The sequence below is a fragment of the Lepidochelys kempii genome, chromosome 1 (genome assembly GCF_965140265.1).
Source record: "Lepidochelys kempii isolate rLepKem1 chromosome 1, rLepKem1.hap2, whole genome shotgun sequence".
In the NCBI taxonomy this organism is placed as follows: Eukaryota; Metazoa; Chordata; order Testudines; family Cheloniidae; genus Lepidochelys; species Lepidochelys kempii.
In genome coordinates this window covers 180352967-180369518 of record NC_133256.1, presented here as the reverse complement: position 1 = coordinate 180369518, position 16552 = coordinate 180352967, and the positions used below count along the sequence as shown (strand labels likewise).

General features: G+C 45.2%; 1 protein-coding gene across 5 annotated transcripts in view; it reads left to right on the top strand.

Annotated features, from left to right (window-relative positions):
* GBE1 (1,4-alpha-glucan branching enzyme 1) overlaps nucleotides 1-16552 on the top strand; it is a 303297-nt gene continuing 286745 nt past the window's right edge. For 2 of the 5 annotated variants that reach the window (XM_073304014.1, XM_073304050.1), the window contains exon 1: nucleotides 1-225. In XM_073304014.1, the coding sequence (XP_073160115.1) occupies nucleotides 125-225 (101 nt within the window). In that variant the 5' untranslated portion in view covers nucleotides 1-124. The remainder of the gene's footprint in view (nucleotides 226-16552) is intronic. The other 3 variants (XM_073304024.1, XM_073304043.1, XM_073304034.1) reach the window with 2 other exon arrangements.

Sequence of the window (16552 nt, the reverse complement as noted above, 5' to 3'; positions counted from 1 at the left end):
GCAGGGAGCCGGTGTCCGGGCCTTGCCCCCCAGCTGGGGGCGGGGCCGGGCTGTCCGTGCCCCCCCCCCCCACCGGTGTATATAGGCCGGGCCAAGGCAGCCGGCGACCGCTGCCGTGGGTAAAATGGCCGCCGCTGTCGCGCGGGGCGTGTCGGTGCCGGAGCTGCCGCGGCTGCTGGCGCGGGACCCCTACCTGGCCCCCTTCGCGCCCGACTTCCAGCGCAGGTACCGCAGCCCCGCGAGCGGGAGGCCGGCCGGCCCCGGGGCGGCGCTTCCGCGGGGGCCGGTGACCGCCCCCGAGCCGCCTCCGCCTGGCCAGGCTGGGGCCGGCGGAGTCTCATCTTCCCTGGGGCTCGGTGCTCGGGCGTGGGGTCCCCGGGCACAGGGGGTGTGTGTGTGTGTGGGGTGGGGGGGCTCCTCTGCTCCGGGGGCAGGGGCAATGCGCAATTTGGCCTTGCGTGGGCACTGGGGAGTGAGGGGCCGGGGTGGGGCTGGTCTCAATACGTGTTTCCAGACATCACCATTAAAAACGTAGCCCTGAGAACAGCTGTTCATGAGCCCGCGCTGCCCCCGCACGCCCGGGCCCCCAAGCCCGGCAGCCCTCGTAGGAAAGTGAAACTGACTTGGTTGCAGTTTTTCTCTCCCCAGTGGGAATTTGGGAAACGCCAGAGAGCAGGTGAATCTTGGTGGTGACAAGGAACCTGCGTTTCCACCTTTCGTTCCCTTTTCATAATCTACCATGTTGTTGGTCGGCGACCTCAGCAAAGAAACTTTTTTATATCGCCCGATGAGAGGCGCGAACACAAGCCGCTGTGGGCTGCTACAGGCATTTTCAGTACTGCTCTCAGACGTGCCTTTTAAGTGTCATTCACTGCAGCGAGTGAGGGGGAGGGCGTTTCCGGTCCTCTCCTATAACCGCCTTTAAAGTTGACTCGCATTTCAATACATTGGAACTGCTAAATCATTCTCTGGCCCCACCCCTCGTTGTGACACAGTCCTTGTGCTATGTCAGTGAGTTGCATATTTGCCTGCCTGTCTCTGGTTTAATCCGTGTGTCTAATTGAATGAAAGGGTTATTTACTGTGCGACCTTGAATGGCTGTACTGGGGCTTGCAGCAGTTTGTGGCAATATGTGCACCTACACCCGGCAAAATACGCAAATTGCATCACTCAGACTGTTCATCAGTCCACCTCCTGTGAAAGTCAGCAGAGTTCAGGATGTTATCCTGGTTGGTTTAACTGTTCTTGCCTTGAGATCTTGTTAGTGAGTTAAAGAATACACATCACACAAGGAAAACAGTCTTTTAAGCCAGTCTTGAGCTTAAAAACCACAAGTTAGTTTTAGGAAAGAATGTACTGTGCATGCCATGAGGTAAAATTTCTAATCCCTAGAATAGAGGGTGCAGTGGCAATGCTATTTAGAAGGCACTGACTGGCAGGTGTGATTCTTTATCATTAACAGTGCTAGAAATCTGACTGCATTTACTGTTTGTGCCTATACTGTAGGGAATAACATGTCTACTTTTCAAAAAGAAAAGGAGTACTTGTGGCACCTTAGAGACTAACCAATTTATTTGAGCATGAGCTTTCGTGAGCTACAGCTCACTTCATCGGATGCATACCATGGAAACTGCAGCAGATATTATATACACACACAGAGATCATGAAACAATACCTCCTCCCACCCCACTGTCCTGCTGGTAATAGCTTATCTAAAGTGATCATCAAGTTGAGCCATTTCCAGCACAAATCCAGGTTTTCTCACCCTCCACCCCCCTACACACAAACTCACTCTCCTGCTGGTAATAGCCCATCCAAAGTGACAACTCTCTTCACAATGTGTATGATAATCAAGGTGGGCCATTTCTTGCACAAATCCAGGTTCTCTCACCCCCCTCCAAAAACCACACACACAAACTCACTCTCCTGCTGGTAAAAGCTTGTCCAAAGTGACCACTCTCCCTACAATGTGCATGATGATCAAGGTGGGCCATTTCCTTGATTATCATGCACATTGTGAAGAGAGTTGTCACTTTGGATGGGCTATTACCAGCAGGAGAGTGAGTTTGTGTGTAGGGGGGTGGAGGGTGAGAAAACCTGGATTTGTGCTGGAAATGGCCCAACTTGATGATCACTTTAGATAAGCTATTACCAGCAGGACAGTGGGGTGGGAGGAGGTATTGTTTCATGATCTCTGTGTGTGTATATAATATCTGCTGCAGTTTCCATGGTATGCATCCGATGAAGTGAGCTGTAGCTCACGAAAGCTCATGCTCAAATAAATTGGTTAGTCTCTAAGGTGCCACAAGTACTCCTTTTCTTTTTGCGAATACAGACTAACACGGCTGTTACTCTGAAACATGTCTACTTTTGTCCCAGCCATAGTCTTCAAGCACCATGAATTTGCCATTGTGTGCCAATTTCATATTGACACTGAAGTTTACTTAGCAATGTACCTGACTTGTCCATGAAACGTGGGCCTCCAATGAGCCCTGATACCTTGTTATGTTCCAGGCAAATGAATGGTCACTTGCTACAAAATTACTGTGGAAACATGTATTCCCTGGCAGCAGACTTAAAACAAGATGGGCACAATACAGATAAAAAATATTTAAGAATGAAGCTTAAGACCGTGAATTAGCTAGAAGTAGAAATAGATTCATCTACAAATACCTGAGTATATGTATAAAATAGATCATATCTTACTCCATGTTAGCCAAACATTTGAATTATGTTAGAGTGGATCATAGCAGGAGGAAATGGGAATTATTTTAAGGCTCACGTCTAACTTAGCAGCAGAGCTGTAAGGCCATCGTATATTAATATCTGCATTTGGGTTTTTGGTGTCCTTTTTTCCCCCCATTTGCAGTTTTTGTCTTTGCAAGCCCTGGAAACGTTTATAAGAGAAGTGGTGTTAAAATGGTACGAACTGGGGAAATAGAATTAAGGATGGGGGGAGCTCAACTCCCTTCCTAACTGTTGATAGAGGGGAGAATTCTGTGCAGACAAAATTCCTTCTTTCAGTTCTTTCCTCTGTCTATGCTGTTCTCTTATAACATGGGGAAACAAAAGAATCTCATTTGATTTACTTGTTGCTGTCTGACCACTTGGAATTAAATGATCTAAATTATTGTAAAAGTCACTGTGCAGTTCCAGAAAGCTGTGAATCTCAGAGGCATGAAATACTACTGCTGAGGAGCAGGAAGAAAAAGGAGGAGACTAGAAAAATTTCACTTGCTCACCTTTATTGCTTCCTTATGAATGGAGGGTTAGGGTTGAATTGCTGCCCTGTCTCTTTCCCTTTGAAACTGACAGTAACTGGTGAGTTTCACCCTTGTATTTAGAAGGCTTTCCATAGCAATTGGAATGAAGCTGATCAGATTACTAAAGATTTACCATGCTTATTTCCTTGTCATTAAATCTGATTTCTTCTTAAATTTTTTGTTTTTCAAAAATCACAGTATAGGTGTCTTAGATCATTGTTGATTAAATAATGCAGGGTTTGGGAAGAATTATGCAGCTATTAGCTAAAACCAGTTTCCATTAAAGACATCTAGGACAGGGGTCTCAAACTCGGTTTACCTTAGGGCCAGTGCCAGTCCTTTAATCCTCCCAGTGGGCCAGTAATGTCACTCATGCTGCCCAGAACCTCCCCCCCCCCCTCCCAAACTCTGCTCCCACCTGCCTAAGGCTCTGTGAGAGAGTTTGGGTAGGGGAGGGGGTCTGGGGGTAGGAGGTGGGGTGCAGGTTCTGGGAGGGAGTTTGGGTGCAGAAGGGGTGAGAGGTTGGGCTCTGGGATGCAGGCTCAGGGATGGCGTTTGGGTGCTGGGTGCAGGCTCTGGGCTGGGGCAGGAGGCGGGGGTGGGGTTGCAGGCTCTGGGAGTGGTGAGGGGTGCAGGCTCTGTGAGGGAGTTTGGGGGCTGGAGGGGTTGTGGGGAGGGTGTGTGGGCTATGTGAGTGAGTTTGGGGGTGGAAGGGGGTGTGTGGGAAAGGGGTGGAGGGTGCAGGCTCTGGGAGGCGGTGGGGGGGTGTGGCGCTTACTTGGGGCTCCAACGTGGGGCGGGCCATGGGGCCTCCCTGTGCTGCTATCCCGAGGCACCACCCCCGCAGCTTCCCATTGGCCGCAGGGGCACTCTGGGTGGGGGCAATGCACAGGGGCACAGCCCTGCCCTGGGGCTGCAGGAAGGGCCTGCAGATATGTGAAGCAAGTTGGCAGAAACTGCTCAGCTCTGCTGCGCTGCTGGTGGTGAGTGGGGCTCCAGGCCATTGTAAATAGCTCAGGGGACGCGCCAGAGGAGCTCCTAGGGGCGGCAGGTGGGACCAAGGGAGAGACCCAGCCCCAAAGTTGCTGGAGCCCTGCGGACCACATTGGGGAGGTTCTTGGGCCACAGATGGCTCGCGGGCTGGGAGTTTGAGACCCCTGATCTGGAAGGAATAGAACCCAGGTCTCAAGGTTCAATCTGGTGTCCTAATCAATGGACCATGCTGAAAAAGAATTCTAGTGGAGATTTAATTTCTAGTGGAATATTTTCTGAACTTGGCAGGCTGTCCTCAGTATTGAAATAATTCTTGGATTTGGTCTTCAACATAAATACCTGTTTAGATTTATTTGTGAATTCATCTAGCCACTTGATGGAAGATGTAAATAACTGCTCAAAGCAATCAACTAGCTGAAAAATTTTAAGCTTTCCTTGGAGTAAATTCAAATCCTCAACTGTTATAAAGTGTTAGAGATACGGGGTAAAATTTGACTTTTAAATATAAACACTCTTAAAATGTTTGCAACTGAAACATTGCAGCATTGTGCTAGATTGAGAACCTTGAAGTGGAATTGGCTAGAAACTTGCTAAACAGAAGAGAGTGACTGGGAGTGAAAATTAAAAATAAAAGATCAAATACAGTCTGGCAACCCCATGTGTTCATACATCACCAATATAGCTTAAATCAGGAGTGTGCTTTTTTTAACAAAAAAGCGCAGGTTGTCATGCAATCTCTGGATTCCAGCTGGTACTCTTAAGTGGAAAAAAATCAAATATTGTGAAACTTATGCTTTAAATTGTAATAGTTGGCAATACTAAAAATATTGAACAGAAAGCAAAATGTATAAATTGTTTTTAATCTAAAGTAGTTGAGATGCTTTGGTTCAGTTAATCCATAGACTATATGGAAACCTCCCTCCCACACCTGCTTTTTATACCACCATCTGGCAAGTATAGTGCTTAGATCCTTGAAAAAGTATTATGTTGGTATTATGAAGCAAAAGGAAAATAAACCAGCTTTAATTCAGTGGGTGCAGTAGCTGCTTGGGTTAAGTCTCCCATCTTCTTTCAGAGCTATTTGTTACCTCTCCCTGGCAGAAAGACTTCACATTGATAAGTACCTAATTCCCCCTCCCCAAACTGCTCTAAGATCTTCAAATCACATTGGCCTTAGGTTCTGTTCTCCTGTGTGTTGACTGCCTCTCCCATTTTGTTCACATCTGAATTTATGCCATAGAAATTGGTAAGGCTGGCATACAGGACATGTCTATGCTAAAAGCTATAATTCACTCCATCAGTGATCGTAAGGGTAGAAGCTATATTGTAGTTAGGATTCAGGAGTTTGTCAAAATATTATCTAACATGACTATATGAGTAGCAAAACCACATGAATAATATCAACAGTCCAGCTTCTACTAGTGATCATGAGATTTCTTTTGAAACTCACTGCATTTTCTCTGATCGTTCTCTCTGAAATTGGGTCTTTTTGTGTGTTTAACACTTTAGGAAACTCATTTGGATATGCAAAAATATATATATTCAAGTTGTGGGGGCTCTCCCTTTTTAGCTGTGCTTGATAGGTGGGGCCCTCTCCTTCTCTGTACTGTTGCCTCTGTACCCTGTCCTCTTCAGTCTCCTCCCTCTAATGGCCATTGGATGCCTTACTCTTTCTACTTCTGATGGGTATTACCCCTGCCCATTCCCATATGTGGATATTGTCTCCTCAGTCTCTTCCTCTCCTCTGCCTCCTTCTCAGTTCCTCCTCTGCCCAGGAGCTCCTGGCTTCTGCCTGTGCTTTCCTACCCCTTTAATGTTGCCCCAGGCCAGTTCTAGGAAACCATAGCCATGCTGGGGTGGAAATTTTTTTTCTCTTTCATCCCCACTTAGTGCTGGGAGGAGACTATGGTTAGGGAAACAACGAGGAGTCCGGTGGCACCTTAAAGACTAACGTTTATTTTGGCATAAGCTTTTGTAGCTCAAAAACCAGTTCTTCAGGCATAGATATACTGGCACATGAAGAGGAGGGAGTTACCTTACAAGTGGAGAACCAGTGATCACATCGCCAATGCAGTCAGGTTGGATGTGGTCAACTCCCAATAACTGAGGAGGAAGTGTCAATACCTACTCTGTCCCCATATCTACTCTAGCGACACCATCATAGGACCCAGTCACATCAGCCACACCATCAGGGACTCATTCACCTGCATATCTACTACCGTTATGCCATCATGTGCCAGCAAAGCCCCTCTGCCATGTACATTGGCCAAACCGGACAGTCTCTACGTAAAAGAATAAATGGACACAAATCAGACATTGGGAATGGTAACATACAAAGCCAGTAGGAGAGCACTTCAATGTCCAAGGACACTGAATAACAGATTTAAAAGTAGCCATCCTTCAAAAAAAAAAAACCTGCAGAACTACAATTCATTTGCAAACTTAACGCTATTAATTTGGTCTTGAATAAGGACTGGGTGTGGCTGGCTCGCTACAAAAGCAATTTTCCCTCTTGGTATTGACACTTCCTCCATTATTGGGAGTGGACCACATCCAACCTGACTGAATTCATAGAATCTCATGGTTGGAAGGGACCTCAGGAGGTCATCTAGTCCAACCCCTGCTCAAAGCAGGATCAATCCCCAATTTTTGCACCAGATCCCTAAATGGCCCTCTCAAGGATTGAACTCACAACCCTGGGTTTAGCAGGCCAATGCTCAAACCACTGAGCTATCCCTCCTCCCTGTGATCACTGGTTCTCCACTTGTAAGGTAACTCCCTCCTCCTCATGTGCCAGTATATCTATGCTTGTATCTGTAATTTTCACTCCATGCATCTGAAGAACTGGTTTTTGACCCACAAAAACTTATGCCCAAATAAATCTGTTAGTCTTTAAGATGCCACCGGATTCCTCGTTGTTTTTGTGGATACAGACTAACATGGCTACTCCTCTGATACTATGATTAGGGGTTGTCTCCAAGCTAACGCTCTGCTTTCTCTCCTTGCCCCAGGGGCTGTTCAGCACAGGAAGGGGAACAGAGACTTGTTTCACAGGACAGGGAAAGCAGAAGAACATCCTGTGCTGGTGGTAGCTAGAACAGCAGTCCAAAGCTAGTCTTCTAGCGGTGGCTTCTGGTGGCTGCAGTCAGAATGCTTTTTATTGCTATAAAATTGTGGGTCTTGTGAAAATATCTACACTGGAATATCTTGTGCTGTCTTTCCAGCAGGTTGTGCTATAACACCAGAGCTTAGTTTTGTCATTATTATGAAAGAAGGTCTTGGAGAGCACTGAGCAAATTAGTGAGCTAAGCTTGCTTTAACAAAAATGGTCTTTTCTATTACTTTAACCTGATGATGAGATTTCTCAAAATAATGTGGGACTTTAGGAAAATCAGTTTAAAATTTGGAAAATGAAAATCTTCACTAAATAGGATTTTAAAATTCTACTGTGCATTGTGTGCATGTGTGTGTTTTGAGCCAGCCTAGGCAAGTTCAGGAAAACTAAATTTTGGCTTAGCTCACTGTGGAGATGAAGAGGGGCTACAGTAGCATTTAGGAAAAATAATGAAGTAAGTCATATAGATAGTCCTAGCCAACAGATATTCTAACACACACATACTTTTTGAGAGTGAAGAACGAAGTGGAGATGGTATTAAGCAGGGCTCCACTTCCAGCCTTGAGGGATGGAGGAGAAAGAGGAAGGGTAGTGTGTATTCTTTATGTAGTTCAAGAGTACTAGAATGACTTTAGATGTATTCGCAAAAAGAAAAGGAGTACTTGTGGCACCTTAGAGACTAACCAATTTATTTGAGCATGAGCTTTCGTGAGCTACAGCTCACTTCATCAGATGTTTACCGTGGAAACTGCAGCAGTTTCCACGGTAAACATCTGATGAAGTGAGCTGTAGCTCACGAAAGCTCATGCTCAAATAAATTGGTTAGTCTCTAAGGTGCCACAAGTACTCCTTTTCTTTTTGCGAATACAGACTAACACGGCTGTTCCTCTGAAACCTGTCTTTAGATGTATTAAGACCCTGTGGCTTCTCTGTGTCTTTGACAGGGAAAATATTTATCTCAACTCTTCTGTCTGAAAGGAAAAGCAATGGAATATAATGTGAGGAAAACTTTTTGTTTGAAAAAAGAAAATGATAGGATGCTTAATATTCTGACAAGTAACTTGCCACGTTTTGTTACCCAACTACTCTTTTCCCTGAATCACTCACCTTCTGTTTGTTCAATTTCACCTTCATATTTATGTGATGTGGAACTGCCCCTAAAGCTAAACATGTCTAAGTTCTCCAACTTATTAGCTTTCTAAAATTTTAGTAAGACTCATTGTCTTAAATTTTCTATTCAATCATTTTTTTTCACTTGTATTTCAATATTTTTCTCTGAGAAGTAGAGCTTTAGTATTGATGTTACATACTACTATAAATCTAGGTTTTGGTAGTATTAATTTGACCAAAAAAATCAATATTAATGATATTGCAAATCCAGCTAGTTAGAGACTAGCTTCTCAAAGTCTTTCCAAGAGTAGTAGTGTTCTGTCACCTTCTGTTTACTTCAGATACGCTTTGCTACTTAGAAAATTGACCTGACTCTTTCAGGCTCTGTCTTCACTAAGAAAAAGGTGTGTTCTTATCTTTGATCAGCTAATTTGAGAGGAAATTCTAGATTAGCAGGTCTAGTTTAAGACTGTCTTCACTGATGAAAGTGTGACATTTAGCTGTCCTGATGTAAAAATACAGTGGAGACAAGGCACTTGAGGGCATGGCTATGCTTGCAGATGTAGGGCGCTTTGAGTTAAACCAGTCTTTGGAGAGCGCAGTAGGGAAAGTGCTGCAGTCTGTCCACACTAACAGCTGCAAGTGCGCTGACGTGGCCACATTTGCAGCACTTGCAGTGGAATTGGGAGTGGTGCATTATGGGTGGCTATCCCACAGAGCACCTCCTCCCATTCTGGTGCTGTGGCTTGTGGGAAGGGGGCTGGAGGTGTGTGGCATTCTGGGTCCTGTCCTGACGCCCCGTGATGCATCGGTTCGCATCCGAGTAATCCCTGTGCTTCCGTCCACATTTGGCGCCATCTTTCAACGTTTTTTGTACTGCATGCTCTGTTTTCCCTTTCGGTCTGTGGGACTGGAGTCCAAACTGCTGAGGAATACGCTGATGAGTCTTGTCAGAACATCACGTTTGGCAGTTGAGTTACTCAAGATCCAAACTGACAGTGAGGACTCTGATGGTATCGACTTGAGTAACGCATATGACACGAGATTGCTTGTGGCATTCACGGACATGCTCACCATCGTGGAATGCTGCTTTAGGCTCGGGAAACAAGCACTGAGTGGTGGGATCACATCATCATGCAAGTCTGGGATGACAAGCAGTGGCTGCAGACTTTCAGATGAGAAAAGCCACTTTCATGGGACTGTGTGGTGAGTTTGCCCCCACCCTGCGGCGCAAGGAACGAGATTGAGAGCTACCCTGCCGGTGGAGAAGCAGGTGGCTATTACAGTCTGGAAGCTGGCAACTCCAGACAACTACCGATCGGTCGCTAACCAGCTTGTAGTAGGAAAGTTGAGCTTTGGAATCGTATTGATGCAAGTTTGCAGGGCCATTAATCACATCCTGTTCAGAAGAACCATGACTCTGGGTAACATGCATGACATTGTGGCTAGCTTTGCACAAATGGGTTTCCCTAACTGCGGAGGGGTGATAGATGGGACACATATTCCAATTCTGGCACCAGCCCACCTAGCCTTCAAGTACATTAATCGGAAGGGGTATTTCTCTATGGTTCTCCAGGTGCTTGTGGATCACCATGGGCATTTCATTGACATTAATGCAGGCTGGCCTGGAAGGGTGCATGACGCATGCAACTTTCAGAACACTGGCCTGTTTAGGAAGCTGAAAGCCAGGACTTTTTTCCTAGACCAGAAGATCACCATAGGGGAAGTCAAAGTGCCCGCTGTGATCCTTGGAGACCCCGCTTACCCTTTAATGCTGTGGCTCATGAAATCCTACACAGGGAGCCTTGACAGCAGCAAGGAGCGGTTCAACAGGCTGAGCCAGTGCAAAATGACTGTGGAGTGTGCTTTTGGCCATTTAAAGGGCCTCTGGTGCTGTCTGTATGGGAAGCTGGACCTGGCCGATGACAATATCCCTGCGGTTATATCTGTGTAACATTTGTGAAGGGAAGGGTGAAAGATTCACTCAGGCATGAAACTTAGAGGTTCGACACCTGGAGCCTGAATTTGAACAGCCAGAGAGCAGGGCTATTAGAGGGGCCCAGCTTGGGGCTGCAAGGATTAGGGATGCCTTGAGGAAGCAATTTGAGGCTGAAAGCCACTCCCGTGCAGGGCACCAAACATTACTGGTGAAGTGCAGTGGTTCTGATGTTAGTAGGAATCTGTGTTTGCTGCACTGCAAGTCAGTGTAGCATGTTGCTTTCCTGGGCTAAGGTATCTTTTACTTTATGCAATAATAAAGAATGTTTTCAAAGCCAAAAAAATCTATTTATTGAAAAGAAACACAACTGCTTGGGAAACAGAAAGGGCAAGGGGGTTGGGGTGGGGAACAGTACAATCAGAGATTTGCTATGTCCTGTTATCATACTCAGCGTTCCTGTCTGGAGTGCTGTGCAATGGCCGCTGCACTTCTGGATGTCTATAATGCATGGTGATGGGGGTCGAGTGAATTGGGTAAAGAGTCGTAGTTTTCAGGGCTGGGTGGTGAAGCTACAGGTGTTGGAGGCACCTGGTGGCGATAAGAACCGGGATATTGGGGAAAGTGGGATGGAGGTGACATGGGGCACAAAGGAAAGAGTTTTGGGACAAGGGCTGCAGGAGGGGCGGGAGGTCCGGCATGGTAGCGCTCCGCCTGTATGACTACAAGTGCCTGGATCAAGTCCGCTTGGCTCTCCATAATGCTTATCAGCTGCTCCGTGCTTTGCTGCTGGAGCTCCGTGCTTTTGTGCCGGCGCTCCTCATTCTGATGGCGAAGCCTCCTTTCACTCTCCCTCCACTCCTGCACTTTTTAATTTTCATTCAGGGACTGTTGCATGACTTCATGCAGCATGTCTTCTTTGCTTTTACATGGCCTCTTCCTAATTCGTTGGAGTCTTTTGGCTGATGATAACACAGACGGTTGAGATCTCAAGGTTGCATCTGTAAAGGCAAAATATAACAGGCATTGTTCACCCTAGACAAAGCAATGATTCCTCCGTACTTAAGGGCAAGCACAGTTTACACCATAGCATAATTTGCCCGTCCCAAAGCGAGTGCACATAACCCACGGGAGCCCCAAAGTGGTGAGTAAGCACATGGTCAACGGTGACTGATCGTTACAAGGCTGTACTGTCCTCTGGGTTTCTCTGTCTTGGGGAGAGCTAACAGCTGCAGGGGGCCCTTATGCTGAACACTCTCCCCACATTTTCCACATCCTGGAAGATATCTCACTGCTGAGGGTGACCTGGGAAGCAAGGGAGAGTCTTCTACTACAATGCGGCGCCTGGCCTGGCCCATATGCAACTTGCCTGTGTGCAGCAATGGTCCTCCCGCCCATCATGGCACAGTTAGCCTGACTGGGACAAGGACCACAGTGGCTCTCCCAAGAAACCTGCGCAAGCGTATTGCCCAAGTTCTGGCTGAGACCTTTGAAGAGATCACTGAGGTCTATTCCCGCGATGTGAGAGAGCACATCAACGCCCTATTCTGCATTGAGGCATGCGTGCAGCCTTAACCCTCCTCCTCTTGCCTTGTTGAACTGGGCTCTGAAGTGTACATGGTGATACTTGTAATGGAGGTGGGATCGCCCCCCAGTATTGCATCCAGCTCTTTGTAGAAATGGCAGGTTGTGGGGGCAGCACCAGAATGGCTGTTTGCCTCCCGGGCTTTGCGGTAGGCATTCAGCAGCTCCTTCCCTTTAACCCTGCACTGCAGTGCATCCCAGTCATGGCCCCTTTCCATCATGTCCTTTGATATCTGCCTGAAGGTATCGTAATTCCCATGACTGGAGCATAGCTGTAGCTGGACAGCTTCCTTCCCCAAACACTGGTGAGATCCAGCACCTCGCCATTGCTTCATACTGGGGATTGCCTGGCACATGGAGGCACGGTCACCTGGAAAGATTTGCTGAGAGCACTCCACGCCTGGCTGAGCAAACAGGAAGGGGATTTTCAAATTCCCAGAGAATTTAAAGGGCAGATCTGATGGTTGGTCACCTGAGGGCAAGGCAGTAGAGTTCAAAGTGATGACCAGAGTGGCTAGAGCAGGCATTGTGGGATACTTCTGGAGGCTGATGAGAGAGCATTAACAGACCAGGGCTTCCACGCTGGAGCCACAGCGCTCCAGCGAGGGCGCATCAAACGTTATTCCACTCTCCAAGGTGGAGTACCAGGAGTGCTCTAGCCGCGGAGTCCGGGCATTCTATTTGCCATTGTGGACGCGTGGTGAGTTAGAGCACACGGAGCTGCTTTAATGCACTCTAACTTGCAAGTGTAGCCATGCCCTGAGTTTTACTGTCAGGTAAAATAGGTGAGGTCACATAAATTGTGTGTGAGGTGTGTTAGTACTGAGGTCTCTTAGCTGCCTTACAATAAATGCTGCAAGTACCTTGTCTCCATTTAGGATTTAACAGTGAGGTAATTTACTTTTTTATCTCATTGATTTTAAAAACAAAACAAAACCCACAAACATTTTGTGTGAATGAAGACCAAACCAAAGACTTAAGCACTCAAATAAGCGTTAGCAAAATATTTGAGACACGCAACATTTCACCAAGAGAATTGGGTCATCTGGAATGTATACAGCCCGTTATTTAACACTGGCACAACAAAGCAGCTTCCCAAATCTTCACACTAGGGTTTAGTTAAATTCCCAGGGGTAGAGTGTGGGCTACTAGGTTAACTGCTGGGAAAAAACAGGGTCCTGATCAGCTTCAGAGTTGGATAATTCCCCTCTTCCCTCAACTCCTCTGCCACTGTAAGTCAGGGAGGGAATCCAAATGGGAAGCTGATCAGAAGCCTGTTCTTCCTAGTAGTTACCTATGTTAATAAAGAGTGGTTACTAGGCTGCCTTGTTAACATAGGTGACTACTGGGAAGAACTGGATAAAACAAAATAACTTGAAATTCCCCCCCAAAATATAAAAAGTTCATGGAGCTGTACGGATAACATATTGAAAAGCTTTGGAATTTAAGGAGGCTTTAGTGTCAAGTTTGGGAAGCCCCCTTTGTAATATTGCATAATGGGCTGCATATGTTCTAGACAAGCCAAATACGTCTGTGAAATGTGCTTTATCTCAAATATTTTGTTAACACTTGAGTGTTATGTAAGCTAACGACTTATGTTGTTTAGTATATATTTTCACTCTTTTACCTCTTACAACATAAGTGGCTCAGGTGTCACCATTCATACCTGCAGTGTAATAGCATTTTACAATGTTACGAACTAATGTCAGAAAGTGTTGTCTGTTAGAATTTCCTTTGCTATTACCAACATGCACTTTCTATATTTCACCAGCTTTTGCAGCTTCCACAATCTATTGACAATGTGCTCCTGAGCACATGTTTTCCAGTAGCTTGGTTTATAGTGTGACGCTGTTTAGGAATGAATTCCTAGTCTTTCAATCTGTAATTTGTGCTGCTGGGCAAAAACCTCTTTTGTTTGCATCATTAATCAAGATAATCCGTAACTGGTGACATGGCCCTAAATGTGGGCAGGGGTGGCAGGGGAGTGGAACCCAAGCTGGAAGTATAAGACATGGGGGAGAGAATAGTGACGGTGAATTCTCCTGAGTTCTTGATGTGTGATTTTTGTTTTGTTTCCTTGCTTGGAGGATTGCAGAAAACTAATTCAGCAGTCTCTGTAGTTGGATGAACTAGCATAGTAGATATAAATGGTTCATAGTTTTCAGTTCCATATGTACTGCTAACAAGAAGAGAGAACTGTTATGCAACTTCCCTTGAAACAATGAAGGCACATCTATTTCTACTCAAATTGCTGCTATGTTAGTGGATGCTTCTGCTAGGAATGTAGCTCCCTTGGTTGGATATTTTGGTGACAAGGTTCTGGGGAAGGTATTTAGTGGGTGCTGCAGACTGAAATGCTGAAGGTAAGTAGAGAATTGAGTTAATGGGATTGAAGGGGGAAGATGCTGGCGCTGTTGAGTGGAGAGAATTTGGGAAGTCAAGATGAGAAATAGGGCCTACTTGGAGCAAATAAAGCTGTATGGAACTGGAAATCTCAGTGACCAGGAAACTAGGGTAGGGAAGGTGGTGGTGGGGAAAAAGTGAAAGGGAGGGTTGGAATAACTGCTGATGAGAAAATGGAATAGGAGATGACTTGTACATGTGCTATGTTTTGCTATTTTATCTCCAGGCAGCATGATATTATCTCATACTGGAAAATACTGATTATGCAACACAATCTTTACAATGAATATAAATAAGAAAACAGTGCAAAACTAAATACTGATGGAAAATATCACCATATGACCGTCTGGTTTGTGGAATGTATGATACCATATCACAATGCTTTTGTGGGCTAAAGCTAATAGGCCTGTAAAGCATAGTGAAGCACTGAGAGCCTTAATTGTTTAAGTCCCTGGGGGGTGGGGATGGGGGAGAGTTTGTGGATGTGCTCAGTATGATGGTTTTGGTCACAGAGACCCCCTTGGGGCTGTCTCCTGATGTGCTGAGACTACCTCTGAGCCCGTTTTCTCTGCCAGTTTGGGCCTCCAGAACCCTGCCTTGTTGAGCCAGACTTGTGGAGTAGGCTGTAACTGTTATAGGATGGCAGAATGGGTCTTCTAGTAGCTGTAATTAAAACAACTACCGGTATGTAAACTAGTCTAAAATATTTGAAAAGTAACGGGAAGAATCTACTGTAACCAACTTGAGATGGTTTCTCTTTATTCTTCATTCCTCTTGTACAAAAGTGATGCAGGGTAAGTTGGAGGTTAGTAAACAGTGAAATGTCTGTTTTGCGATTTAAATTGTACCCTAAAAATATCAATTGTGGAAAGTCAAGCAGAAAAATGAATGTGGCTTGAAGAGATTCATAGATTAGAGCCAGAAAGGACCACTGCATCATCTATTCTGACCTCCCTGAATTAATTCTTGATGGAATTAGAATAATCTTTTTTAGAAGACATACATTCATTTTAAAAATTGCCAGTGATGGATCCACCACAACCCTTGATGAACTGTTCCCACAGTTAATTACCCTCCATGTTAAAAAATAAATAAATAAATTGTGCTTTATTTCCAGTTTGAATCTGTCTACCTTCAGCTTCTAGCCATCGGATCTTGTTATCTCTTTGTCTGGTAGATTGAAGACACCTCTATTATCAAATATTTTTTCCTCTATCTAGTGTGATCAAATTCTTAACCTTCTCTTTGTTAAGCTAAACAGATCAAGCTCCTAGAGTCGACTGCTATATGGCATGTTTTCCAATTCTTTAATCATTCTCATGGCTCTTTGAATCCTCTCCAGTTTATCGACATCTTTCTTGAGTTGTGAATACTAGAACTGGACACAGTATCTCAGTTGTGGTAGCACCAGTGCCAAGTGCAGAGATAATAGAATATCCCGAGTTTATTCCTATTAATATGTCTAAGGGTTGTATTAGAACTTTTGGCGACACGGTTGTACTGGTAGCTGACGTTCAGTTGATTCTCCACCAAGACTCCCAAGTCCTTTTTAGAGTCACTACTTCCCAGGATACTTCCCCATCCAGTAAATCTGGCTTGTATTCTTTGTCCTTAGATGTACAATTTTACATTTGGGTGTATTGAAACCCAGGTTGCCAAGCGATCTAGATTGTTCTGTATCAGTTGCTTGTCACTTGTCCTCTTCTTTTTTTTTTTTTTTTTTTTATTTACCACTCCCCAAATCTTTGGGTCCTCTGCGAACTTAGTGATTGTTTTTGTTCCAGGTTATTGATAAAAATATTAATGTAGGTCCACGAACTGATCCGTGCAGTATCTGTTCAGGGTGCTTCTAGCAGCATCCTGTTTACAATTACAGTTTGAGACCTGTCAAGACCGTTTTTAATCCATTTAATGTGTGCCATGTCTATTGTGTATCATTCTAGGTTTATCAACATTTTGTGCTGTAGCTGGTCAAATGCCGTTCAGAAATCTTAACTATATTACATCAACAGTTGCCTTTTGTGATGACTTGGGGAATCTATATAGCTTATGAATTGTTTGAAATCATGAGCTCATTATGTGTATATGGCATACTGAAGACCTTTTGAATGGGCAGTTTGCTTTCTCTGTTATCCTTGAACCTTCATG